Source organism: Gambusia affinis, linkage group LG22 (genome assembly GCF_019740435.1).
Source record: "Gambusia affinis linkage group LG22, SWU_Gaff_1.0, whole genome shotgun sequence".
Taxonomy (NCBI): domain Eukaryota; kingdom Metazoa; phylum Chordata; class Actinopteri; order Cyprinodontiformes; family Poeciliidae; genus Gambusia; species Gambusia affinis.
In genome coordinates, this window is record NC_057889.1 from 1,143,150 (window position 1) to 1,171,147 (window position 27,998).

A 27,998-nucleotide genomic window follows, 5' to 3' on the forward strand; every position below is an offset into this window, starting at 1 on the left:
GGCCGAGCACGCGGCTAATCGTCTTTAATGGTGGACATTAGCGGTGGAAGGGCGAGCGATCGCAAAGAAAGGATCTGGTGAGATAGCTGACTGAGATCTGAGGCATGCGGCTGAACAGATTGAGCTCAGCTGGAAAGCGCACGACGCCATGGATGGCGGTCCTTATCAGCTGGGGCTTGGACGGTGATTGGACGTAACGAGTCTTGGTCCGGCGTTGAGCAATCAACGGTGATGAGCCGGAAGTTCCGGCTGGATGATGCAGGTGGGGCTAAAAGAGTCTTCCAGCTTGAATTTACGCCTAGGCTTCATTTTAGTTTCAATGTTCAGAAACCTTCAGGAACCGGTTTGGGTCAGAAGATTCCCCAGAGAAAAACAAAGATCCAGAGTCTGATCCTGATCTTTTCCTTTTATTTTCTCATAAAACCAATGAGTTTGTGACGGATTTAACCAGGAAAAAAGATATTAATATTTCTCAAGTAACAGTAGAAATATCTCAACATGTTTTACTGAAGTAAAAGTAAAAAAGTATTTGGTACAAAGTACTAAGTTACTGATCAAATGATCAATATTTAATATTCATAAATTGCATCATCAGATGGACCAAATGGAAAGTTAAGTGGAAATTTTAGTATTTTTTAAGGACCAAAATGACAATAATTCAAAAAAGTAATAAAAAAATAATAAAATCATATAAAATTATAAAATGTTCCCAAATCAGTTTCTTTAGATAAAAAACTTATGAAACTTTAATAAAAACTGCAGGTGTTTAGTGGAAATACTCCTAAAAGTAAACTTTTCCAAAGAAGTTACTCCAGTAACTGTAACTCGTTACTTCCTCTCTCTGTCTGAAGCAACACGATGATGTTGCACAACAACTTTACGGCTGGAGGAGGAGACGGCTGGAAAACCACAGCTGGAGAAGAACGGAAAATCTGAGTAACTGGACGGAACCACAGAGGAAGAAGAAGATCCAGATTAATCCAGATTAATCCAGATTCAACAGGAGAAACAGAAAAAGGTCCAGAAAGAAAAAGTTGTGTTTGGATGCTGAGTGGCTGAAACAGAGCAGAGGAGTTCTTCTGTCTGACCCGACTCTCTGGTGGTTCTGCTGGGAAAAGCTTCAGCAGACCCGGTGGATCCGGATCCTTCAAACGGAGAGCTGGTTCTGGTTCTGGTCCAGGCTTGAGGTAAGATAACCCAGAGAAAAATGAGATTTTTTCTGCTTGGATTCATTCTGGTCTGGATTCCAACTTTCTAGTTTTTCTCTTTGTTTTATTGTTGTGATGTTATGAGATATTATTACATGATAATAAAACTTTATTATCATGTAATAATGTTTAGAAATGTAACGTTTTACTTCGACCTGTTTGTGTTTCCCTCCTTTGCTCAGATTAAAAACCAGATTATCTAACAATCTTCAGTTCTTCACATCAGCAGATTAAGAAATAAATAATAAGTTTATCTTCAAATTTAAACTAATCCAATCATAACCAACACGATTCACACAGATGTGTTTAATTTAACAGAGTTACAGGATTCATTTGGCATGAAGTAACTGCAGCCTAAATGACTTTTACAGAGAGAGACGAGAAAAACAAAAAGTTTCTCTAAACGAAGGAGGAAAAGAGAGAAGAAGACGTTTATTAAGAAACACGAGGCAGCAGGTCAGACTGGGATCATCATCAGAAACTGAACCAAACTGACCAGGTGAGGAATGGAAACCAAAGTTAAATTCAAACTTAGTGAATAAAGTTGATTCTGAACCAAAATGCTCATTAACTTTGTTTCTGTTACAAATCTGAACAAAACTTTGATCTTTCACTAAAGATGAAAAACACACTGAAAATCCACGTCTACTAAAACTTTAGACTGAAAAACAGAAATGTTTTCTAAATCGGTAGAAAAAGTCCTTTGAATCAGGATCCGTATTTACAGACCACAGGTGGATTTGATCACAGCAGCTGCAGTTCATTTGTGGTTTCTGGCTGTAAACATCCTGGATGAGTGAAACGATGAGTCGGCGCTCATTAGTCACAGGAAGCAGAACCATTTGAAAGCATCACTTCCTGTCCTTCATCCTTTCATGGAAGAAACGATTCAGCAGCAAATTAAAAGCTACAACAGAGAAACAACAAGCTGAATAACTGAAAGATTTGTTGAAAATATTCAGTCACCTTGGAAACCACTGGAGAGTTGGTCCAGAACTCAACTGGTTCCAGTCTAGAACTGGGATTTCTGTATCTCAGTAGGAAACCTGTGATGGAAGTGACAGACGTTCCATGTGGGGAACCCCAGGGTTCAGTCCTGGACGTCTCTTCTTTAATATCAACAGTCAGAACTTTTCCAGAACCAGAGACTAAAGGCTCAGACCAGAGAAACTCATCCAGGCTTTACTTTCTCTTTAGCAGTTTTGAGTCCAGCAGGGTTCTGGACCCAACAGTCCAGAACCCTGCTGGACTTCAGCACTTTGAAATGTTCTACAATTATGAACCTGACGGATGATTAAACATCAAATCCAACATTTCATGAAGAGTTTTAATGATCCAGTTGATGATAAAACATTTTAATTTAAGGGACCGGTTCTGATGGACCATCTGATGTTTTCTGTTAGAACCATTGAGGTTCTTTATTCATGTTCTCATGGAGTTTGATACTCAAATCTGATTTATTATTGATTTTTCTCTCTCTGATTTTATCTAGTTAAAGTATTTTTAACCCAACATGTTGGATGTTTGATATAATCTGTTAATTTGATATAATCTGTTACTTTGATATAATCTGTTAATTTGATATAATCTGTTAATTTGATATAATCTGTTGTGTTTTCCAGCAGCTCTTCATCTTCATCATCAAGTCCTTCATCCTGCAGCGTCTCTTCTGACTTCAAAGGTTTTTACTGAAGAGGTTTTAAACACTTTATTAGGTTTAGTAGGATGTTGGTTTAAAGTCTGAATGTTTGTGTCTTTAAAGGTCTGAAGCTGCTTTTAGAGGACGACGTCTACACTCATCACCATGGCAACTAAATCAGCAAAAAGAGATAAATTAACTTTAGGTTATTTTTTTGTAAATAGTCTTAGATCAAAGGTTGGTGATATTAGGGCCTTAATTGAAACCCATAACATAGACGTCCTGGCTCTCAGTAGAACTTATCTGGACGGCAGCATTGATGATGCTGATATTAAAATTGATGGTTTTCAGGTGAGTAGGAGAGACAGAAACCCTACAGATCTTGGTCCTGGAGGTGCTGGAGGGGGTGTTGTTATCTATGTCAGAGAAGGTATTGGATCTCAAAGAGAGGATACGAACGAGAATGTAGAGATCATTTGGGTCACTGTCAGGCCCAACGGTTGGAGAGAACTCCTGGTGGGTTGTTGTTACAGACCTATACGAACAGGAGGCATATATTTGACTGAAATTCAAAATCAAATCACACAGGTGAAACAAGAAATGGCTGATAAATACATTGTGTTGATGGGAACCTTCAACATTGACTGGAACAGGGATACTCCAGAGAGAAAACAACTTTACAAAACAGCAAAAAACAATGGATTAAGACAGATTGTAGATGAACCACACAGAATCAACACAAGAAATGTGATTGACCACATTTACACAAACATTCAAGGAAATGTTCCAGTGCAGCCGATTGATGAAACACCCAGTGATCATAAGATCTTTCTTGTCACAGTCAACAGAAACTCCATCACAGGAACCACTGGTGGGGCCACTGATGGGGTCACTGGTGAAGATGAACTTTCATCTAAAATGGAAAAATTAGGTATCAAAAAGCCTTGATCATTATCTTTCTAACCAGGTGAACGTCTCCTCTGGAGTCCATTTCTATCATAAAAACTAAATTGTGTTGATTGTTTCTGTTAAATATTTTATGTTTCTTAAATATCACATTTAGAAAGATGAAAGTGAAGTTGGGTTTTTATGTTAATGTTATAAAGAGTCGGGTTTCTGTGGCCTCCTGTAAATCTGTTCACTCTGAACAGTTTATATCAGAAAACAAACTAAAGTTTTTCCTCTTCATCGTTTATTAATCTGCTGCAGCAGGCGGCCATGTTTCTCCACCGCAGCCTGAACCACTGGCAGATCTTCATCAGGTCTTTATTCCTGCAGACCTGCAGGCCTACATTACCCAGAATCCCTCTGGAAGCTTCCTGCTTTGTCCTCAAGGCTTCTTCCTCAGATCTGTAGTTTCTGTCATTTGAACCATAAATAGTTATGATTTGAATTTTGTGGACTGGTTTCATTTTCTCTTGGTGAAAACTTGGATCAGATATTAAAGGTTGTTTATTGGAAAAACTGTTAAAGTTTATTTGATCTAAACATTAATTTTATCTTAACACTCAATAATATGTTGGGTCAAACAAATAAATATTAAGGATTCATGATAAAAAGGGACATTTGATTCTTCAGAAACGTTAATTTCTTTAATCATTTATAACATTTAGATTGTTTCATTTAACTCCAATGTATATTTTTTCTGTGTTTTATGATTGTATTTAGTTTGGTGATCATATAATTTCTGTTTCTGGGTGTTTATGCTCATAATGTTGATGTTATGAATAAAGTTGAAATAATTCATTGTCCTCTGTTTGCCGTTCAGTCGGTTTTCATTTGACCCGATCAGAACTCGGGTCGGTTCTGATCTTCAGTAAAACCTTTAAGATTATATTTAACATCTTCTCTTATTGTTTTGTTTTCATGTTTTATTAAGAAATTAAATCTTGTTGCAGTTTTTACATGAAGAACTTTTACTTCTCCACTCATTTTAATTCACATTTTGATCCTTTTGGTTGTTAATAAACAACTTCTAGTTTTTAATTTCACAGCTCTTTAAGATTTGTTTTTTATGTTTTATTATAAACTCTTTATTCCAGTAGATTTATTAAAGGATAAACTCAAACAAAGTAGAAATATAAACCAGCTTAGAAATGGTTCAACGAGGAGATCATTGGGACTTTTCATCTTTAGTGTCTGTAAAGTTTCTGTTTTCTCCTCCAGGCTTCTTCCTGCTGTTTCTCTCTTTCTGTGTGGAATAATAATAATTTACTAAACATTTGTGACATTTATCACCTGAATCTCTTCAGGAAAACTGGAACATTTGGTTGCAGCTGAATTTTGGATCTTTGCAGCTTTTATTCTGGATGCAGGTTAATCCTGGACCTGCTGCTGGTCAGAATAAAGAGTTTAAAATCATTTAAACATTTTGGTCAACATGACAAAAGTAACTGATCCTGAAGGAAACAGCAGAGATGCTAACAAATTATTTACCACTTAATGAAAACAGATTTTTCTATGAGACTTAATGACATGAAAACTGAACCAGTTCAGGATTTCAACCCTGAAATGAAACAAAGCGGCTGAGAAAACGAAGCTGTGGTGAGTTCAGGCTGCTGGCCAGCAGGGGGCAGCAGACTCAACACTGTTTACACTTTGAACTCAAACAGAAAATTTACTGATATAAAATACATTTTTATGGAGCATAAAACAGCAACATTCAGAAAAAAATACATTTCCAATAACATCATTATCAGCTGTTTACATTTTGAAGAAATTATATTAACAAATTAAATATTAAGATAAAAAAATAAATGTTCAGTTTCTTTCAGGACAATCTAATTAAAATTATGGGAAACAGAAATGATTCTGTAGATTTTATGAAAAGGAGAACCAAGATGATCAGATTTAGAGAATCCATAATTACCAAAATAACTATAGCAGATCTAAAATAAAAACATCCAGAAATGATAAATATGATGATTAAATCTGAATGTTTAGAGAATTTTGAGTGAATAAATGGTTGATATTTATTTGATTAGTCAGCACTGTTGGAGTTTCAGATTCTGAATTAAAAGATGTTCTGATAATAGAAGAACTGAATAAAACATTGAAGTCCAAACTAGTTTCTGTGAATTAACTGGATTATTTAAAGAACTCTGAACTGTTTTCATTTTAATCTACAGACTTTAAATTTAATCTGGATCCTAATCTGAGTTGACCAGGTTGAAACTTTGTTGCTTTATTGGTGAAAACAGTTAAATGTTGAAAACTGTTCAGTTCTGCTGGTTTGATAGTAACTTTGTGATAAATAAGAGGAACCAAAACTTTAAACCTTAAAACAAATCAATATATTTTCTGTCAGAACCTGATGGTTTCTTCTCTTCTGTGATTCATTTTCTAAATGTTTTAGTGAAACCTAGAGACCCGACCATCAACCAAACGTCTGTAATCGTTGCACGAGTTACAAAATACCAAAACCCAGTTTGGAGAATAAAACAGGGTTAGAAAATGTTGCAAAATAATATTTATTTTTACTTTATTTTCTTTTCCATCATGCTCCTGTAATTTGCTCTATGAATAAATTTACCTCGTCTGTTTTAATGAGTTTATTTCAAAGGAACAAAACTTTTGATATTTGCATTGTAAACATTTGATATTCAATCCAATTCTTTTGTTTTTAACCGATATATATTCTTCATCTTATAATTTATTTATTTATTTTTAAAATTATTATTATTTATTTAGTTTTTTCTTTCTCTTTTCTTCTTCATTTGTAATTTATTTGTATACTTGTTTAACTTAATATTATGTACGCTTAAATATATATTCATTCATTTACTTAGTATCAGTGTTATTATTTTTTCTTCATTTCTTTTCCTGCCTCCTTTTGAATGTGTGTGAATGTGTGTGAATGTGTGTGAATGTCGTGTTGCTAGAAACTGCTACAGGAACTGGATCCCAGCAGGCTGTTTGTCTTGTGTTTGGACCTGGACGGGATGGGTTTGGGTTCTGGGAGAAATCAGCTTGAACTTCTTTTTCTCTCAATCTATAACTACTGTGTTTTCATTGTACTAATGATTGATGTGTGTCAAGTTGTGAAATGCAATAAAGAAAGTTGGAAAAAAAAAAAAAAAAAAATTTGCTGCAGTCAAACAGGTGAAGTTCAGGTGAAACCCAGAGGAGGAGTTTACCAGAACCAGAACCAGAACCAGAACCAGAACCAAACATGGAGAAACAAGATTCAATTTCTATTCACTACAAACTTCAATAAAACTGTAAAGATGCAGAAACACTGACTTCCTTTAAATCAGGTTTAAACCACCCTTAGAGTTTCCTCTGATTATCATCAACTGGAACATTTTTATTCTAGTCAGGATCATAACTGAGTCATGGAAATGTTCACTTTATGTTTTTATCATAAAATACCTTTGAACTTTGTTGCTGCTGAATTATGATGCAGAAATAAACTTTCCAGGCCCTTTAAGAGGAAATAAACCATCTCAGGTACGTCAGCTGTGAACTTTGCAACACAAATTTCTGCATGAATCATGGAAATCAGATGCAGTTCAGGTGAAACAGAAGATGAATTCAGTCAACATTCAATGACTGGATCCAACAGATCATCCTTCAGTCTCACTGAAACATTCAGACAGGTGAGTGAATAAACATTTAACATGAATTAAAATAATAAGAATCATTTAAAATCAGCAGAAGTTCTCCAGTCTGATTTAATTAACCAGCAGGAGCTGATTAAATGTTTTGAGTTTAGATATGATGAGATATTTTTTAATGAAACTGAATGTAGATGTTTCAGGCTGAACATGAATTAAAATTATCTGGAAAAATATTATAGAAAACAAGAACAAGAGGAAAACTTCATCCTGTTGAGGAAACTTCAGGAAATGACAAAATATAAACAAGATCTCAGAAATGAATTAAACTGAAACTTTATTTTATGGAAATATAGAAACTCAGGTGATTATTTCTGATCATAATTAATGAGTTTCTGCTGAACAGCCAATAGATTTGAAATCAGAGTTTTTCTTGTTTTTTAAATATTTCATTGACAGACTGATGAACATCTGGAAGTCATTTTAAATCATTTTACACACAGAGTGGTGCAGCTTTACTGAAACTCCTTCACTGCTTCACAGGAACAATTCATCCATTCATTCATCAGAAACAGGAAGTAGGTGGATGAATGTGGCAGCATGAATGTTTTAACAGCTGCTGTGTTGAAAACTGATTTATTTACAAGGATAAATGTTGAACTAAAGGTGCAGAAAATGATTAGTGATGATTTTTATAAGATAAACTATTAACCATTTCAACAATGTCAACTCTGAAGATCTCACATCCATATTTGTTACTAAACTCATCATCTCTTATAATTTTAGTTTTTTATTTGTTCCAGAAAGTAAAAGATGCATTTTGTCTGGTCCAACAATCAGTTGAACCAGACATGATGGTTCAACTGATTGTTGAACCATCATGTTTTTCAGGTTTTCAGACCTTTTCTCAAAGGTCTGAAAACGTCTGACCTGCTGAATCAGTTCAGCGATCTGAACTGATTCAGTTCAGCGATCTGAACTGATTCAGTTCAGCGATCTGAACTGATTCAGTTCAGCGATCTGAACTGATTCAGTTCAGCGATCTGAACTGATTCAGTTCAGCGATCTGAACTGATTCAGTTCAGCGATCTGAACTGATTCAGTTCAGCCGCTGAACTGATTCAGTTCAGCGATCTGAACTGATTCAGTTCAGCGATCTGAACTGATTCAGTTCTGCGATATCTGAACTGATTCAGTTCTGCGATCTGAACTGATTCAGTTCTGCGATCTGAACTGATTCAGTTCAGCGATCTGAACTGATTCAGTTCAGTGATCTGCTGCTGAGAGTCAGAGAAACAGAAAAACTCCAGAAAATAACCTGTCAATAACCTTTCTACCTTATTTTGTAGCTTTAAAACATCAAACATAATTTAGATGAATTTTTCTAGAGTCATCAGAAGATCAATAATTAGAAAAGTCTCTGAGCTTCATATAAAAACACTTTAGGAAGATATTTATATCTGTTCAGGTCAATGTTAATAAACCATCTAAACATTTTGTTGGTTTCCATCATTTTATCTTCCTTAAATTATAATCATGATGTTTCACTTTATGTTTGGATCCTGAAGTTTCAGTTTTTGAACCTGAGACATAAAAACATTTACAGTCTGACTGTAGATTTACCTTCCCGTCGTCATGGAAACGTTTCAATCTGTTCACAGGTCTCTGATTGGCTGAAAACATCCTGAAAACAGGAAGGAAATAACATCAGTTTCATCTCAGCAGAGAAACTCAGCAACTCTTCAGGTTTGATGAGGAAAAACTTTACAGAGTTTCTGTTGGTTTGTGAAGAATAGAGAAACTGATTTGATGTTTCTGGTTAATATTTGGAGCCTTTTATTACATGTGACCTTTTTGTGTTTTTCTCTAAAGGGAGGAGGAAGTCTACAGTCATCGCCATGGCAACTTCATCACAGACAATCAACTTTCGCTACGAAAAGTTATCTGTTGCTCTGTTGAACATCAATGGTCTGAGAAACAAGATTAATGAAATAAAAAAAAAAAAATTATAAGTCATAAGCTTCATGTTGTTGGTCTGTGTGAAACTAAACTGGACCCTTCAGTTGAACCCAGCAGAGTTAATATTCCAGGGTTCAGGATGTGGAGGAGAGACAGGAAGAACAACAGAACCAAAAATGGAGGAGGAGTTGCTCTTTATGTTCAGGATCATATTGACACTAATTTAAGATCAGATCTGATGGAGACTGAAGTTGAGGTCATTTGGGTTGAGATGAAGCTTCCTGACAGTCGACCAGTTTTACTGGGAAGTTGTTACAGACGTCCAGTTAATGATGTAGAATATTTGCTTCAAATCTCTCAGATGGTGACTGAGGTGGTAAAGGAGGAGAAAGACATTTTGCTGATGGGAGACCTGAACATTAAATGGGGCGCCAAAAATTCTCTGATGAAAAATATTGCTGTTCATGTTTCATCTAATCTGGGTTTAACTCAGATTGTAAAGGTTAAAACTAAGGATGCCAAGAAATCCTCATCATGCATCGATCACATTTATACAAATATCCCAGAGCTTTGCTCAGAACCAGAATCCACTGAAATAGGTTTCAGTGACCATTGCCTTGTCACCTTCAAGGTCGAGAAAAAGATTCCTAAAATGATCATGAGATCAAAGCTGGTTGATAAAATGTCATTCAGGAAATCTATGAAGAGGAAAACTGATGTCCTGAAAATGTCTGATCCTCAGGAAGCTCTGGACAAGTTTACTGAGATTTATCTCTCTGTAGCAAATGAACATGCCCCATTAATGGTCGTAGATATTTATGAGTCACTGAGGTTTGGAAAAAAGGTTGAAACTTTACTATCTCAAACAGTAGAAGCAGAAGAGGATGAAACAAACAGTAACCAAACTGGAAATGTTTCCTCTAGTGTAGATGATGAAGGAAAAGCAAAACTGAGGCCAAGAAATAAATCATTACAGGTATCTGTAGAATCATTTGAAGGTATTTTGCCTTCTCGTGTGATCACCATCACACAGAACAGAGCTTTGACCTCAGAGGAAGCAGATCTGGAAAACATTCATCCAACCAACAGTGAAGCTCCAGATCCAGAATCTGGCTTTGAAGGTTCTTCTGTCCAGCAGAGCAAAGAAATGAGAACAGATGAATTTAGATTTGGAGAGATTGATGCAGAAACAGTGAATGATTGGTGGTTGATTCTCTGTAAGGATGTGATTCGTAGAATAGATCAAACTGAGGCTGAACTGATGATACTTGCAGTTGATCACATCTCTGCTCCCATTGGTCACATCCTGACCAGATGCATCGTCACTGGAAAGATTCCTGATGAGTTGAAAAAAGTCAAAACATTTCCAGTTTTAGCACATCAATTTATTAATTCCAGACTCAACAACAGTGCTGACAGAGTCCACATCATGGTGGGTTTAATATTTGATAGAATTCTTTACGAACAGGTTGAACAGTTCTTTACTAAGAAGAACCTGATTCCTTCAACACTTGAAGAAGAAACTGAACAAATGAAAACTGCTTGGCTCACAGCGACTGAAGCAAACGAAACATTCAGAACTGTTCTTCTGGACTTCAGTTCTGCTTTCAACACCATCACTTTTGATCGGTTGATGGATAAATTAAGACGTTCTGGTTTCTCAGATCTTTCTCTTGTAGAAAGTTTCCTGTCTTTCCCTGAAGGTTCCTCTGATCTGCCACAAGGAAGCTTCCTTACTCAACTCCTCTTCATCGTCTTTATTCATGATCTGAAAATGAAATTCCAAACATCTTCTGTTATTATCCGTTCCAGGTACATCATGATGATCTATGCAGATGGAGACGCAAAGTTACACGATGTGATGAATTCTGTGTGTTCATTTGCTGAACAATTGAATATTTCAACTGAGAAAACCAGAGCAGAAATAATCACATTTAGTCGTCAATCAGCCATAGATTATTTGGCTGAATTTCTAAAATACCAGATAATTTAAGATAATCAAACAGGATCAGAACATTGAGGAACATAATGCAGCACCGGTTGGAAATAAAAACCATGTTTTGATCAAATCTGCCTTAAATCTGACTCTGATGATGTTATAAAAACTGTAATAAATTCACAGCTGCAGTTTTGAGCAGAACTCAAACATCATAAATGTTTCTGATCCAGGAAGTTAAAGCAGCAAAAATGAATCACTGGTTTCTGGTTTAATTGTGTTTGAATCAAAAACGAGTCAAACAACCTAAAAACTGAACTTTTTACATTTAGTTATTGTTTCTTTGCTGTTATTTTAAAAATGATTATTTTCAGTTTATTTATAATGTTTCATAAGAAAGAGAACAACTAATTTTCTAAATCACAAATATTAATGAAAATGTGAGTAAAATATTTTTAGATCTGAATTTAACCAAGTGTAGATTTATTATATTTACATTATGATTCTGAATGAATTGTCTCTAATAACATGTATTTTCTATGTTATCATGATCTATAATCCAATGTAATCAGAACTGATCATGTTTTTATTCTGCTCATATTTTATATATTTTTTAGAATCAGTCATTTTCATGACATAATGGTTTTTGTTTATTCTATATTTTATTACAATATTAATTATCTTTTGATGAGTTCAACATGGATTTTTCTGTTTTTCTTTGTAAAACTTTGTTGTGTTCATGAAGTTCTGATCTCCACCACCAGGTGTCACTGTGGGACACAGAATGAACGTTCAGCTGAGAAGCTCAATAAAAGGTTAAAGGTCACTCTGGTTCTGCCTGGTTTTTCTGTCTTGTAACTCCACAGAGTCCTGCTCTGATTGGCTGATTGTTGACCTGCTGAATCCGACTGAACCGGATCAGAACTGGATCAGAACTGGATCAGAACCGGATCAGAACCGGAGCAGAACCTGGTCATGATTTTACAAAGAACTGAATTAATCTACATGATTATTAAACAGAATGAATGTTGATTAAACTTACATTTCCAGCAGCAAGCAGCCCACACCAACACTCAGTTAGACATAGTTCCAGACTTTGACTAGGCCAGTGGAAAACCTAGAAACTTTGCAACACAAATTTCTGCATGAATCATGTAAATCAGATGCAGTTCAGGTGAAACAGGAAGAAACAGGAAGAAACGTGAGTTCAGTCATCGAGTCTCAGATACATTCAGTTGTTCAGAGTTTAGTTTTCACTTCTTCCATTTCATTTTCAAACAGAAAAGTAGCAGCAAACAATTTGTTCTTGGTTATTTATACATGTTCTCTGTCCTACTGATTGCTTGTTTTCTTGTTTTTGAACATCTGTTTGAAATAAATAAATCAAATTAATTTGATAACATTGTGGTGATTGAACGTCACATCCTTCCTGAAATAGAGAAAAACTCAGAAACGGAGCAAATCCATCAAACCAACAGCAGAACTACAGATGTAGAATCTGTCTCTGAATGTTTTCAGGTTCAGCAGAAATAAAACCAGATGAACAGATGAATCATCACTCAACTGATGCCTGATGAGCTGAAAAACATCAAAACTTTCCCATTTTCAGGAAGCCAACAGAACGGAGCTGATAATGTCCACGTCATGTTAGGCTTCATCTATCACATCATTATTTCACTGCGGATCACAAACTTCTATCAATAAGATGATTCTTTAGTAACTTCTGAAGATTCCAGCTGTTCCAGCTGTTTTACACTCATGATGTGTTCACTGACAAACCGAGAGCTTCTGCTCTCATGTTCAGTTTTCTCTTATTAAAGGTTTTCTGTTTCGTAGCACAAAGTTTCATGCGGTTTGCCTGCAGGATTCTTCTCATTCAGTTCTCTTCATCTTTCTCTTTTTAAATGAGATAAAACAACCTTCAGCTGCTTTGTCTGAAAATACTTTAATGATTTATGATGAAGGATCAGAAACTGATTTAGATCCCTGATAGAAAAGGCTGAAAAGATTTAAATGGTTTAAATTAAACAATATTAACTATAACTAAGTACAGCACAGCTGAAAATCTGAAAATGTAATTAATATCTTTGGTTATTAAAAATGTATAAGAATGTTGAAGATTTTGTTTGATTTATCACCTTTGTATTTGTTTATGTATTGTTTTAAATCAAACTGATGCTGGATGAACTGGTCACCATAAAAACCAGAAAAATGTTTTTTCTATGTTTATATTGTATTAAATCTTTCACAATGATCAGTGGTGAAATCTTCTTTACCAGAAACAACAGATGAAATGAACTGATGAGAAAAAATTATTGAATGATTGTAGATCTGATCATTAATTCTCACATTTATAAAACAAACATGTTCATCAGAATCAACTGTTTACAATATTAGTGATGGGGACAAAACTTCATTCTAGAATAATTTAGTATTTTATTGCTTCTGGTTCTTGCTAACAATCAACACAGAGAACCAAGAGGACGGAGCCAAATATGGAAATAATTCAAAATTCATTCAAATCTCAAACAAACTGATCAGCAGCTGAAGAGAAGCTGCTTTGTTTCAAAAACCAGGAAGTTTTGCTGAATAGAAACCAGATTTACATGGTGCTGAAGTTTCCGCTGCTCCAGGGCGCCCCCTGCTGGTGAAGAGTGAAATAAATCAGATTCTGAACTGAAACTGAAGAAAAAGAAGAAAAACTGGAAGGATTTTAGTTTTTGCAGAATTTCTTCTTTCTGTGATTTTTACCAATCAGATATACTAGCAGTACAATATTTATCATTATCATTATGAAATGTAACAGGAATATTTTTTCATTTAGTATCAGATTCACAACAGGAAAATGTTCCTGTTGCTGTGATAAAAGTTAATATTAATGTTTCTGCTGAATTCATCTTTTCTTTCTGCTCCGTTTTAAAAACAAACCAGAAAATCTGAGTTTAAAAATGAGACACAAAGAGTCAAAGACAGAAATCAACCTGCAGCTCATGATGAACTTCAACAGATCATTTCCAATGTCTGGAAGTTTTTAAAATTAGGACCGCGGTGTCTGTCCCAGAGGGACCTGGAGCTCCCCCTGGTGGCCACTTTGCGCCACTACAGGAGATTCAAAAGTTGTGAGTTTGGACTAGGCTGCACAGTGGCGCAGTTGGTAGAGCTGCTGCCTTGCAGCAAGAAGGTCCTGGGTTCGATTCCCGGCCCGGGGTCTTTCTGCATGGAGTTTGCATGTTCTCCCTGTGCATGGTGGGTTCTCTCCAGGTTCTCCGGCTTCCTCCCACAGTCCAAAAACATGACTGTCAGGTTAATTGGTCTCTCTAAATTCTCCCTAGGTGTGAGTGTGTGTGTGGATGGTTGTATGTCTCTGTGTTGTCCTGAGACAGACTGGTGACCTGTCCAGGGTGACCCCGTGACCCCGTGACCCCGCCTCTCACCTGGAACGTAGCTGAAGAGGAACCAGCAACCCTCCTGATCCCATTAGGGATGAAGGGTGAACAGGAAACGGATGGATGGATGGACAAATACAAAGACACACAAACATTTCAGTATTTTCTTAATTATTTAAATTTATTTTTACTCATTTTTGGACTCAGTTTAATAATATTTCTTACATTTTTAATGTATTTTTGCCAATTCACTTACTTGTCTTGTTTGCCAAGTAAAAAATAAAATAAAACAAAATAAAATAAAATAAAATAAAATATGTAGAAATTTGTGTGACAGAGCTGGAATTTGATTCTGATTTTGATCTATGTATTAAAAACATTTAAAACTATATTTTTAACTCTTGTTAATCAGCAGGACGGCTTCAGTCATCATGTAAACTTTAAACATTTTTTCTGAATTTTAAAGTTCTGATATTCCATTAAATATTGAATAAATAAAGTTTAACTCCAGATGTAATGAGGATCAGTTTAGTCCAACCAGTAACGTCCAAAGTATTTATTTTCATTCTGATTCTTTCAGTGGATCTTCCTGTTCGGTTCATGTTCAGGTTTCTCTGTCAGACGGTTCATATTTTCTTCTTTTTATGCGTCACCACTTTGGGTTTCTGTTCTGCTGTCTTTGTTCAGCTCACAGTGACTCAGCCTCACACCCGGCTGCAGAATGCCGTCCGTCTTCGTTCCTGTCGAGTTTCTGTCCCTCCGACCTGCTGCTGCCTCCGTCTGAACTCACAAACTGTTTATCCTGCTTCAGTCACTGACAGGAAGAGGATCTCAGTCTGGACGGGAATTTAACCAGGAAACCTGTTGCTCTTAAATCTGTTTCTGTCTGTGGAGCAGCAGGTGTGTCTCACCTGAGTGATGCTGCTGATAATCAGCAGGTGAGACCTGCTTTTATGAGCAGCAGGAATCCAACCGAGCAACAACCTGCCAAACTTCCTGCTCTCTCAACATTCCTGCCCGGGTTTTGCTGCGGCCTTTAAATCTTTTCTTTGTGTTTAAAGACGGAGACGAGATCGACCTGATCTCCGCTGGGCCCTGCAGGACCCAAACAGACTCCTGAGGTGGAGATGAAACTTATCAGTGGACGTCAAGAAATCAATCAGAAAGTTTAAATCATGCCTGATAAACTAATGGAGGCTCTGTTTTTCAGAATAAAAGCCCAATCTAAGCTTTTCTCCATATTTACCACGGAGCTGCTGTTAGCATCTTTGAGCTAAAGGAAATATTTTAGTTAAAATCCTCTTTTAAATAAACTGTTTAAGGCTCAAAGTGTCGCCTGCAGCAGCTGAGACATTTATGAATAAATAATAATATCATCAGCATAATGTCAAACTTTATCTGAAGTATAAATTTAACTTTATTGAGACAGTTTGTGTAAAATAAAGTTAATTTTGACTCGTTTGCTGACCTGATTAAATCCCAGGTCAGATTTTAGGATCATTTTGAAAACAGTTTCAGTCAAAATAATCAAATTAAACTCCAGTAGTTAAAATCAAGCCTGATGTGACTCAACAACCAAAAAGAAACTAATATTTAGAGTTAAATGAATAAAGGAACAGAAAGTTTCCCAATCTGCTTTTTACCAAAACAAATCAGTTAATGACATTTAAGATTAGAATATTAATATTAAACCATTAAAAACAGTTTTTAAATACAGGAACAATGAAAATTACTTTAAACCTGGTTAAGCGTTAATATTTAATATTTAATATTTAATATTTAATATTTAATATTTAATATTTAATATTTAATATTTAATATTTAATATTTAATATTTAATATTTAATATTTAATATTTAATATTTAATATCAGCCTCAGCTGAACACGTTTATAGTATAATTATAATTTATAATTATGTCAGAGCAGAAAGATGCATCTGTTCTCTTCATATCTGCATAATTAATGTTTTTATTTATAAGGCTAAAAATAAAAACCATCCTGAAACTTGACCTGTAACCTGCGTCCATCAGAAATATTAAACAAACAGGTCAAAGGTCAGTTTTCATCTCCCTGCAGTCAGCCTGACATTTTATTCTTTTATTAGTTTTTATATTTTCTGCATTTATTTTGTTATTTTTTAATTCACTGGTTGGAGAACAACTGAATATTTTTTGCACATTTTATTAAAAAAATGTTTTCAGAAAATGAACAAGTTGAAATGTTTCATTTTGATGTTAGAATTAAATAGAAATCTGATTAAAATATATTTTCCTTGTTGGAATAATAAAGCAGAAAATAAAATAAAATATTTTCTCAGTGAGACTGAAGAGTTGTTGATCAAATTTATCAGCTTCTAAATAAAATCAAACTAAAGTTCAAGAAACAAACAAACCACAGAATCAACCGTTTAATTATTTACTGAATAAAAATAAAACCAAACTGGAAAACTAAATAAAAGCCCCAGATAAATTTCTAAAGAGTTTAAAGGATAATTTTGGGTTTTATTGGCATTAAATTTTAATTCAGTTTAATGAAAAACTGCTTTTGTTCCTGAACAAACTGACGACGTTTCTCTTCATGTTGTAGGAAAACAAACATTAAAGTTTGATTTTTATTATCTAGTTGGACCCTAACTGGTTACCATAGTTACATAATATATAATATATATAAATGTTCATTCTCTCACAGTAGCGCCCTCTACTGACTAGGTGGTCATCGACATGAGTCAGTTAATGTTAGAAAGTTGTTCTAATCATCTTAAAATAAAATAATCTTTTCAAAAATGGGGTGTCTGTTTTAGTAAAACATTAATTTCTAGACCCACTACACTGACACTGAGAACTAAAAAGGGAACCTTTGAGAGAGACGGACAGAGTTTGGCTTTTTGAACCCCAGACCTGGCCTGATGATGAAGGAGGTGTTACAGCAGGAGGAGGATGTTGGTCGACGAAGGCAGGGATCTCTGTAGGTCTGATGAGCTTTCTTCTTCTCATGGATGCTGAGGTCACACAGGACTTGGTGCTGGCAGGAAGGAAGGCATCAGTTCTTCTTCTTGGTCTTTGGGGTCTGAACCAGCTGATGACGTTTGATCTGAAGCCACATGTTGCTGGTCTGACTGGTTGGTCCCCATGATCAGGACAGTCTTCGGCTCTGTGGCCCCGGCTCTTCAGCTGCAGAGATCTTTGTCCATCTGGATTTCGACTCTAAGCTGCCTGGAGGATCCAACCAAAGTTTCCTCTTTTGCTCTCACCTTTTATAGGGTTTATCCACCTTTTGGTTCATTTGCATTGGCGAGCACTGATGCTGTTTGTTTCATTGGCTGTTTGCTCAGACAGACAGATGATCTCAGATCCATCTCTGTATTAGAGACATTGTGTCCTGATGTCTGTGTTAATGTCTCTGGTTGCTCAACGATCCTCCTTTATCTGTTGCCTGCACAACCTTTTCTTTGAAAAGTTTAAATTGTTCAACAATCTGTTTCCAAATAAGTCATTGATCATCTCTGCTCTCCTGTTACGTCTGCTGATGTTTATACTGTTTTTGACCTGTGTCATCTACGGAACTGAGTCTCTGCTGGTGTATGATCATAACACACTACTAGACCTCCAACCTTTGGTCCAGGATATGGAGTTATTCGATGTTGCGGGCCGACAATCTTTGCCCCCGCTTCTGTCGGAGATTCTGAGCCACTTGTTCCGGGTTCCTGAGCTGCTTCCACGGAGGAGTCATCGTCGTCGTCGCGGTAGACGAAGCGGCCGGCTGGTGAAGCTGAAGTGTTACATGACGCACTGTTCTGCTTTTGCTCGATCATCGCAAGGATCGTTTCTGGGCTCTCGGGTGCCTCGGCGTTTCTTGGATCCCGTTGGTGTTTGCTTGGTGCCAGTGGTCGGCGTTGAAGTTCCTTTACGCCGCCGCCCTTGCTTTTCTCGGCTCTATATGCGCCGTCGGGGTCACCAAAACCTGAGACCGCTGTGCCGGGTTTCCCGACTTGTCGGAGCCCAGGATCAAGTTCCTGTTAGGATTGGCCTGGTAAACGCCAGGTCGCCAGAATAAAACTTTTATTCTTCGGGACTTTTTTGGTCACCAAAACCTGGATTTTCTGTGTGTGACTGAGACGTGGCTGAGTGTTGGTGAGTCCAGTGCTCTATCTGAGCTTGTACCAGCGGATTGTTTTTATTTTAACTCACCACGGGCCTCGGGGAGAGGCGGAGGCACAGCGACTGTTTACAAACAGGACTACAAATGTAAGCAGTGTTTTTTACAGACATCATTCCCCAGTTTTGAGTTTACGTCTTTTGAGATGAGATACGTAGACCCAGTTTTCTGTGCTGTCGTCTACCGGCCCCCCAAATATGATAAGGATTTTATAAGCGACTTTTCAGATTTTTTATCTGGGATTTTAACTAATTACGAACATGTTCTTATTGTTGGGGACTTCAATATACACGTGTGCTGTCCAAATAAGCCTCTGGTAAAGGACTTTTTAACCCTTTTGGACTCTTTTAACCTGGTACAGGCCGTATCCGGCCCTACACATGAACATGGACACACACTGGACCTGGTCATTTCCTGCGGTCTGCCTGTGACTAACTTGGAAATCTTTGACTCTGTGTTTTCGGATCACCGGCCTGTTTTATTCACTGTTACTTTGACACCTACCTCAGTAAAAACTCGCACTGCTGTTCGGCGCTGTCGCATTATTAACCCTTCCACTGCCACTCATTTTTCTACTGCTTTTCTTCAGCTCTGTGGATCATTTGACTTCCTCCACTTCGATACAGAAGAGCTCTGGTCCTGGTTTTATTCTTCCTGTAAAACCATCCTGGACTCGGTTGCTCCATTAAAAACCAGGCAGCCCAGGATTAAACCTGAGCCTTGGTTTGATGACAGAACTCGTGCTGCAAGGAAGGAATGTCGTCGTGTTGAACGCAGGTGGAAAAAGGATAAACTGCAAGTTACTCTTCAGATTTTAAAAGACTGTTGGCGTCTCTACCAGAGCACAGTTAAAGAGGCAAAAAGGGAATATTTGGCAAATATCGTTTCTTCAAACAGTCATAATCCACGTGTTTTGTTTAACACCATTGACTTTGTGCTAAATAGTTCTCAGAATGCCTGCTTGGAAGCTTCTCCTGAGCTGTGTGATTATTTTATGCATTTCTTTATTGAAAAGGTTGGTAGTACCAGGGCTCGTATCACAGCTCCTGACTCTGACCCTTCAATTTCAGTCCCCTGCTCGGCTGCTTTCAATCAGTTTGAGCCTGTGACTGTCTCACTGTTAGAGGATGTGGTTGGCCACATTAAGCTATCAGGTTCCCCCCGGGATCCTGTGCCTCCACGACTTTTTAAAGATATTTTTCCTAGTATAGGGCAGCCTGTTCTTGCAATTATAAATAGCAGCCTGTCTTCAGGTGTGGTTCCCGCTAGTTTTAAACATGCAGTAGTGCAGCCACTGCTTAAAAAACCTAGCCTTGATCCTACTGTTCTGGCTAACTATCGGCCTATTTCGAAACTGCCTTTTCTTTCTAAGGTCTTAGAGAAAATTGTGTATTGTCAGCTGACACAGTTTTTAGATGACAATGGCATCATGGAGGTATTTCAGTCAGGTTTTAAAACTCTCCATAGTACAGAATCTGCTTTGATTAGAGTTTTTAATGACGTCCTTCTTGCATGTGATTCTGGTCACCATGTTGTTCTGATGTTACTTGACCTAACTGCTGCCTTTGATACAGTAGACCACAACATTTTAATATCGCGATTACACCACATTGTTGGTATTGATGGCACTGTTCTTAAATGGTTCAGGTCTTACCTGGAGGAGAGAACTTTTTCAGTGAATATTAGTGGCTCTAAATCATCTCTTGCCTCAATGTCTTATGGTGTCCCACAGGGCTCAATTCTTGGCCCACTACTTTTCTCTCTTTATATACTGCCTCTGGGTTCTATCCTTAGGAAACATGGGATTTCTTTTCATTGTTACGCTGATGATTGTCAGATTTATTTGCCCATAAAGCAGCAGGATGTACTGTCAATCAAACATCTCCTGGCTTGTCTAGGAGATATTAAAGCTTGGTCGGCCTTGAACTTTTTAAACTTTAATGAAAACAAAACAGAGGTGATGGTGTTTGGACCCAGTGGCTCCTGTGAATCCTCCTCTGTTGACCTGGGACCTTAGGAGGAATATTTTAAACCTGTTATTACAGATCTTGGTTTTAAGGTGGATAGTGATTTTAAATTGGACAGCCAAATTAGAGCTGTGGTTAAGTCCAGCTTTTATCATTTAAGGCGATTGGCGTCAGTGAAATCTTTTCTTTCCAGGCAGCATTTTGAAACAGTGATCCATGCTTTTATTTCAACTCGATTGGACTACTGTAATGCACTTTATCTGGGAGTTAGTCGGGCGCTGCTCTCACGTCTGCAGCTAGTACAAAATGCTGCTGCACGTTTGTTGACAGGTACTCGAAAAAGGGACCATGTGACCCCTGTCCTGGCCTCACTTCACTGGCTGCCTGTATATTTTAGGATTCATTTTAAAATTCTTATGTTTGTTTTTAAATCATTGCATAATCTTGCCCCGGCTTACCTCACTGAGCTTCTTCATCCCCACATACCCCATCAGTCTCTCAGGTCAGCAAATCAGCTGCTCTTGGAGGTACGAGAACAAAAAGGAAGCTCAGAGGGGACAGGGCTTTCTCTGTTATGGGCCCCAAATTAAGGAATGACTTACCTTTGCAGGTCAGAGAGGCCCCTTCTCTGTCCACTTTTAAAGCTCGTCTTAAAACTCATCTATTTAACTTGGCTTTCAACACCAGTGAGATCTAGTTTAAAGTGAGATCTAGTTTAAAGTGTATGTCTTTGTTTTTAAACTACTTTTAATTATAATTATTTTTATTTTTTTGTGTTTTTGGATTGTACAGCACTTTGTATCAACTGTGGTTGTTTTAAAGTGCTTTATAAATAAAACTGGTATGGTATGGTAGTTCTGCTTTTCCCCTCTAACCTTTCACCTTCCATCCACCTCCAACACATCAGTGATGTTTAATTGCAGTTACACCTTTTACACCATTTCAAGTTCAATGTCAAAATCACATTTATAAATTGTTTAGCTTCTCTGATTTATCATTCATTTAAAATTTTATGATAACCATAATTTATCACTTACTCTGATTATAATCTTAATGTGTTATTACAAATGTTTTCTGAAAAGAAACCAATAATAATCTATTATTATAATTATTTGATACCAAAGTTACAGTTACTTGTTTTACTTGTAAGAGTTCCCACTGATGTAAATGTAAGTGTTATTATGAGCAAACCAATATTAATATAAATATTTTACTTTGAATCTTATCCAATTACTCAAAATGTTTAGATTTTATTCTTTAAAACTTTAATCCTTTGAAAAAAGGAATAATATAATTTATTTTTATAAATCTGCAGGTTGGAAACTTATTTCCTCTTTTTCCAGGGAACATTTTCTCTTCCTGTTTAATGACTTTCTGTCTGACTGATTTCTTATGATTAGATAGAAAAAAGAAGTAGAAGTTTGCAGAAGACAAAAACAACCAGATTTATTTTATTGAAGTTTAAGTTTACTGTTGGGCCTCAATGTCATTTGATTGATTAATTTTAAAGGTAACTTTATTTATTGTTACTGTTGAACTAAAATCTCCAGCGTGGGGAAATGGGATGATCTCAGGTTTTCTTGACAAAGTATTTGGTAAAATGTCGACTGCAGTAATTAATAAAATGATCACTTATTTGATGTAAAAACATTACATCATCAGATGGACCAAATCGTCAAGTAGGTATTGGTATTTTAGGACAAAATGCCAATAATTCATAGAATAACAAAAATAACAAAATCATCCAAAATAAATGTTTCCAAATCAATAAAACTGATGAAACCTCAACAGAAACTGCAGCTGTGTTTCTGTCTGCTCAGTTTCTGGTTCATGTTTGTTCTTCAGTCAGAAAATCCAGAATTTGGCTCCAGTAAAAGTAGAAATTGTTCCTAACATGAAGCTCAGTTGTTCTCTGTGGTTTAGTTTGAAACAGAAACAGGCCCACAGCATCACAGGTCCTCCACCGAACCCAGCAGCAGTTCAGCTGTTCAGAGTTTCAGCAGCTTCAGTCTCAGCCGACCAGCCTGTCCACATTCAGGAACCTGAGAATAAAACTGGAGGAAGATGAAATGATCCAGCTGTCAGTCATCATCAGATGTTTGTTCTGATTGAAATCTTGTTGACGTTCCTGCTGAATACCCAGCATGCCTTCTCAGGTGAGGCCTTCTCAGGTGTGACCTTCTCAGGTGAGGCCTTCTCAGGTGAGGCCTCACCTGGACCAGAACAGGTCCGACCAGGAACACCTGATGAACAGGAAGTTCTGATTGTTGACTGGAACATGGAAGAGAAAGAAAATCATCCGAGTCCAGGAGGAGGAACTGGGCCGGGATTTCAGACGGAGTGAGAATATAAAGGATGAAGTTCAGCGGAGAAACAGAAAGAGTTCGATTCACAGCGACCTCAGAGGTGAGAGGAAACATTTTATCTATCTATCTATCTATCTATCTATCTATCTATCTATCTATCTATCTATCTATCTATCTATCTATCTATCTATCTATCTATCTATCTATCTATCTATCTATCTATCTATCTATCTATCTATCTATCTATCTATCTATCTATCTATCTATCTATCTATCTATCTATCTATCTATCTATCTATCTATCTATCTATCTATCTATCTATCTATCTATCTATCTATCTATCTATCTATCTATCTATCTATCTATCTATCTATCTATCTATCTATCTATCTATCTATCTATCTATCTATAAATTTATTTCTATAAATTGAGAAACATTTTCTCATGTTTCTCAATAAACATGAGAAAATGTTTATTTTCTCATGTTATTCAGTTTTATTAATATTAAACTTAAATTATTTCTTATTTTAAAAAACTTCCATTAATGTTGTTTATGATAAACTTTTAACTGTAAGGAAAATAATTATTTTTTTATTGGTAGAAACATTAATGACCTTTAACCTTTTTTACATTATTGATCTTTTCAAATTACATTTCAGTTATTTTGCTTTTTATTTCTACTCATATTAATATAATTTATTATTATAGTAAGTTCACTGAATGGAGAACAAACATGTTTTAATTAAAACAGAATAGAATCTAAAATATCTAAAATATTTGTATTTTTTTATTATTTTATTCTTAAGATACTAGAATTGATATTTTCTGTCTGACATCATTTTTAAATATTAATCAAATGTTCTGATCAGTTATTCAGGACTGCAGTCGATTTTAACAATAAATATTTTACTGTAAGTTAAATAAAAATAAAGTTTCTCTTCCTCTCCTCTAATTTTAATGTTGGATGTTTGATATAATCTGTTAATTTGATATAATCTGTTTATTTTGATATAATCTGTTTATTTTGATATAATCTGTTAATTTGATATAATCTGTTTATTTTGATATAATCTGTTAATTTGATATAATCTGTTAATTTGATATAATCTGTTTATTTTGATATAATCTGTTTATTTTGATATAATCTGTTAATTTGATATAATCTGTTTATTTTGATATAATCTGTTTATTTTGATATAATCTGTTTATTTTGATATAATCTGTTAATTTGATATAATCTGTTTATTTTGATATAATCTGTTTATTTTGATATAATCTGTTTATTTTGATATAATCTGTTAATTTGATATAATCTGTTTATTTTGATATAATCTGTTTATTTTGATATAATCTGTTTATTTTGATATAATCTGTTAATTTGATATAATCTGTTTATTTGATATAATCTGTTTATTTTTATATAATCTGTTAATTTGATATAATCTGTTAATTTGATATAATCTGTTTATTTTGATATAATCTGTTTATTTTGATATAATCTGTTAATTTGATATAATCTGTTAATTTGATATAATCTGTTTATTTTGATATAATCTGTTAATTTGATATAATCTGTTAATTTGATATAATCTGTTAATTTGATATAATCTGTTTATTTTGATATAATCTGTTAATTTGATATAATCTGTTTATTTTGATATAATCTGTTAATTTGATATAATCTGTTAATTTGATATAATCTGTTAATTTGATATAATCTGTTTATTTTGATTTAATCTGTTAATTTGATATAATCTGTTATTTTGATATAATCTGTTAATTTGATATAATCTGTTAATTTGATATAATCTGTTAATTTGATATAATCTGTTGTGTTTTCCAGCAGCTCTTCATCTTCATCATCACTTCCTCCCAGTCTGACCCAGTAGAACCAGTCTGAGCTGATCCACATCAAACCAGTTTGTGGAAACAGATTGTTGTGATTTCAGAGTCAGAGACCCAGAGGTCACAGCTTCCTCCATCCTGAAGGTCAAAGGTCAGAAGCTGAGCCAGAGGATCAGACTGTAAATATTTAATATTGATCAGATTTTATATCAAACTGCAGATCAATTTAATCTGATATCAACTTCAGCAGGAGGTTGTTTTAATATCTGAGTGTTTCTGTGTCTTTAAGGAGCAACAGAGAGAAGAAGGACAGAGAAGGTTGTCACCATGGCAACTTCATCACAGAAAACCAAAACATCACCTCAGACTCCCTCTCCTCCATCAAAGGAAGTAAAAATTAAGTATGAAGAATTATCTCTGGGTCTGTTGAACATTAACGGTCTGAGAAACAAAACTCATGAAGTTAAACACATTATTGCTCGTGATAAACTCCATGTTGTTGCTCTGTGTGAAACTAAACTGAACATCAACGTTGAAGAGAGCAAGGTTCATATACCAGGATTCAGTATGTGGAGGAAAGACGGACCCACGAATCAAAGGGCTGCAGGAGGAATCGCTCTGTACATTCAGGATCATATTAAAACCAGATTAAGACCCGACCTGATGACGGCTGAAGCTGATGAGGAGAATCCTGAAGATGAGGAGGATGATTCTGAAGCTGATGAGGATGATCTTGAAGCTAACAAGAAGAATCCCAAAGCTGACATCATTTGGGTTGAGTTAGATCTTCCTAAAGCTGGAGAAACAGACCAGGAAAACAGACAGGTTTTACTGGGATGTTGTTACATATCTGTAAAAGCTAAAAAATTTTATTTGAAACACATCAGTGAGACAACAACTCTGTTGTCAGAGAAAGACAAAGATAAAGACATTTTCCTGATGGGTGACTTTAACATTGACTGGTTGTCAAACTCTGAGGAGAAAGAAGCTGATGATTTTATATCTGAACAGGGTTGGTCTCAGATCGTTAAAGTTCCTACCAGGTTGACTCTGGATACAGCAACATGCATTGATCACATTTATACTAATGTAAAAGGAAGGGGTTCTTTAAAACCAGAATCCATTCCTACAGGCTGCAGTGACCATAACCTCATTACCGTGAAGATAGATGGAAACATTCCTGAGAGTAAAGGAAAGTTTAGACCAAACCAGTTTGATAAAGACAATTTTCAGAAAGAAATAGAAGGTGTTCAGTGGAATGAGGTCTGTACACTGACTAGGGATAATCAATCTTTACAGGAAGCTCTGAACAAGTTTACTAAGGAATTTCTCCAAGTAGCAGATAAACATGCGAAGCTAAACACCAAAAATATTTATATGTTATTGAAGTTGGTTGGTTTGGAATATACATTATGTAAACGAGACAGAAAAAAAGAAGAAGTTATAAATATGATTTTTAAATTTATAGAGACCAAAAAACAGGCTCAGATAGAGATTAACAATTATCTGAAAGGGAAAAAGGAAGAAGGTGAAAATGATGCTACAAAAAATACTAAAAAAACTTCTCGTAAAAGCAAGAATAAATCTCAGGGAGCTGCAGCCAAAGAAGGAGATGATACAAAGCAAATCCATCAAACCAACCCTGAAAATTCAGATTTAAAATCTGGACTTAAAGTCTTTCTGGTAGAACAGAAGAAGAAAAATGAAAATCAGGAATCTATCTTTAAAATAACTAAAATTGAAGCAATGAAGAAATGGTTGAAGTATATCTGTGATCATGTGGTTATGTTCATAGATGAAACTGAAGCTGCAATGTGGGAACTTGCAGCTGGTTTTATCTCTGTTCCACTCCGTGAAATCCTGAATGAAATCATCAAGACTGGGAAGTTTCCTAATGATCTTAAAAAAATCAAATCATTCTCATTTTCAACAAACAATTATAATGATATTAGACAGAAAAGTGGTGCTGTCAGAGTTCACATCATATTAAGTTACATATTTGATGTCATTCTTTATGAGCAGGCAAAACCGTTCTTTATTGGGGATGCACTGAACTCTCAAGAAACATTTAAAAAAAAACTGGAGCAAATAAAAACTGATGAATGCAAACTGGTTAAAACAAACAGAGTGGTTGAAGCTGTGCTCCTGGATTTCACTTCTTACTTTGACAAAATCAGTCATGATCTGCTGATTACCAAACTGAAGGAATCTGGTTTCTCAGAATCAGATCTTAAACTGATAAAAAGTTTTCTTTCCATCCATGAAGGTTCCTCTGGTTTGCCTGGAGGAAGCTGCCTCACTCAGCTCGTCCACATGATCATTATTAATGATCTAAAGAAAACCTTAGAACCATCTGCTGTTATCTGTAACAATTACATGATGATCTATGGAAATAAGTCAGAGTTAAATGAAAAAATGAAGAAAGTGAGAGAAAGGGCCAAACAGTTCAACATTTCATTTGAAGATAAACGAAAACTATTCAAACCCTCTGAGCTGTCAGCCATGTTTAAAATCCTTGACTCCATGATTCGTTGCCATGGAAACAAATCAAACTGGTTCAGAGCTCCTGGGAACATAGTGAAGCAAAATGGTGACTGGGAATACGACAATGTCTCAAAGGAACTAGAGCTACACTTTGGTAAAGAATATATAGTTAAGCCTGAAATCGTAAAAAATACAGCGCAGGAATCCCAAACACAAAATAAGAAACGTCCTGCAGGCTCTGCTGGTGACGCCGGCGGCTCTGGACGTTCAAGCCTTTCACAAAAAAAACGTGAAGAGTAAAACAAAAATATGAAAAGGATTCAAATTCTGGAGGTTTTATCAATACAGGCAACACTAAAAACATGAAGGTGATCAAAGTTCAGATGAAAAATACTAAGAGAAGCTAAAGTCAAATGAATCTACAGATCCAGATAAAACTCCCAGAAATATTTAAAAATTCAAACAGGATTTTTTTTCCTGCTGACAGAGAAACTGAATCACAAACAAATCAAATGACAGAAAAACTAAACTTTGTATGATTTATTGTTTGCTTCT

The 27,998-nt window shown here is 35.7% G+C and overlaps 1 protein-coding gene across 7 annotated transcripts; it reads left to right on the forward strand.

Annotated features, from left to right (window-relative positions):
* Positions 1-226: 226 nt before the first annotated feature.
* On the forward strand, positions 227-27,998 carry LOC122825623. Of its 7 annotated transcripts, none has more exons than XM_044107098.1 (4): positions 227-262; positions 852-1,187; positions 1,580-1,707; positions 24,958-27,998. In XM_044107098.1, exon 4 carries the CDS (start codon positions 25,287-25,289, stop codon positions 27,741-27,743), a length of 2,457 nt encoding a protein of 818 aa, XP_043963033.1. In that variant the 5' UTR covers positions 227-262; positions 852-1,187; positions 1,580-1,707; positions 24,958-25,286; the 3' UTR covers positions 27,744-27,998. The 7 variants fall into 7 exon arrangements, 5 of the variants coding, with proteins under 5 accessions (XP_043963033.1, XP_043963032.1, XP_043963031.1 ...); XM_044107097.1 differs by lacking the exon at positions 227-262 and having other exon boundaries at positions 794-1,187; positions 24,958-25,138; positions 25,249-27,998; XR_006369684.1 differs by lacking the exons at positions 227-262; positions 24,958-27,998 and adding exons at positions 2,834-2,889; positions 2,971-4,591 and having other exon boundaries at positions 802-1,187.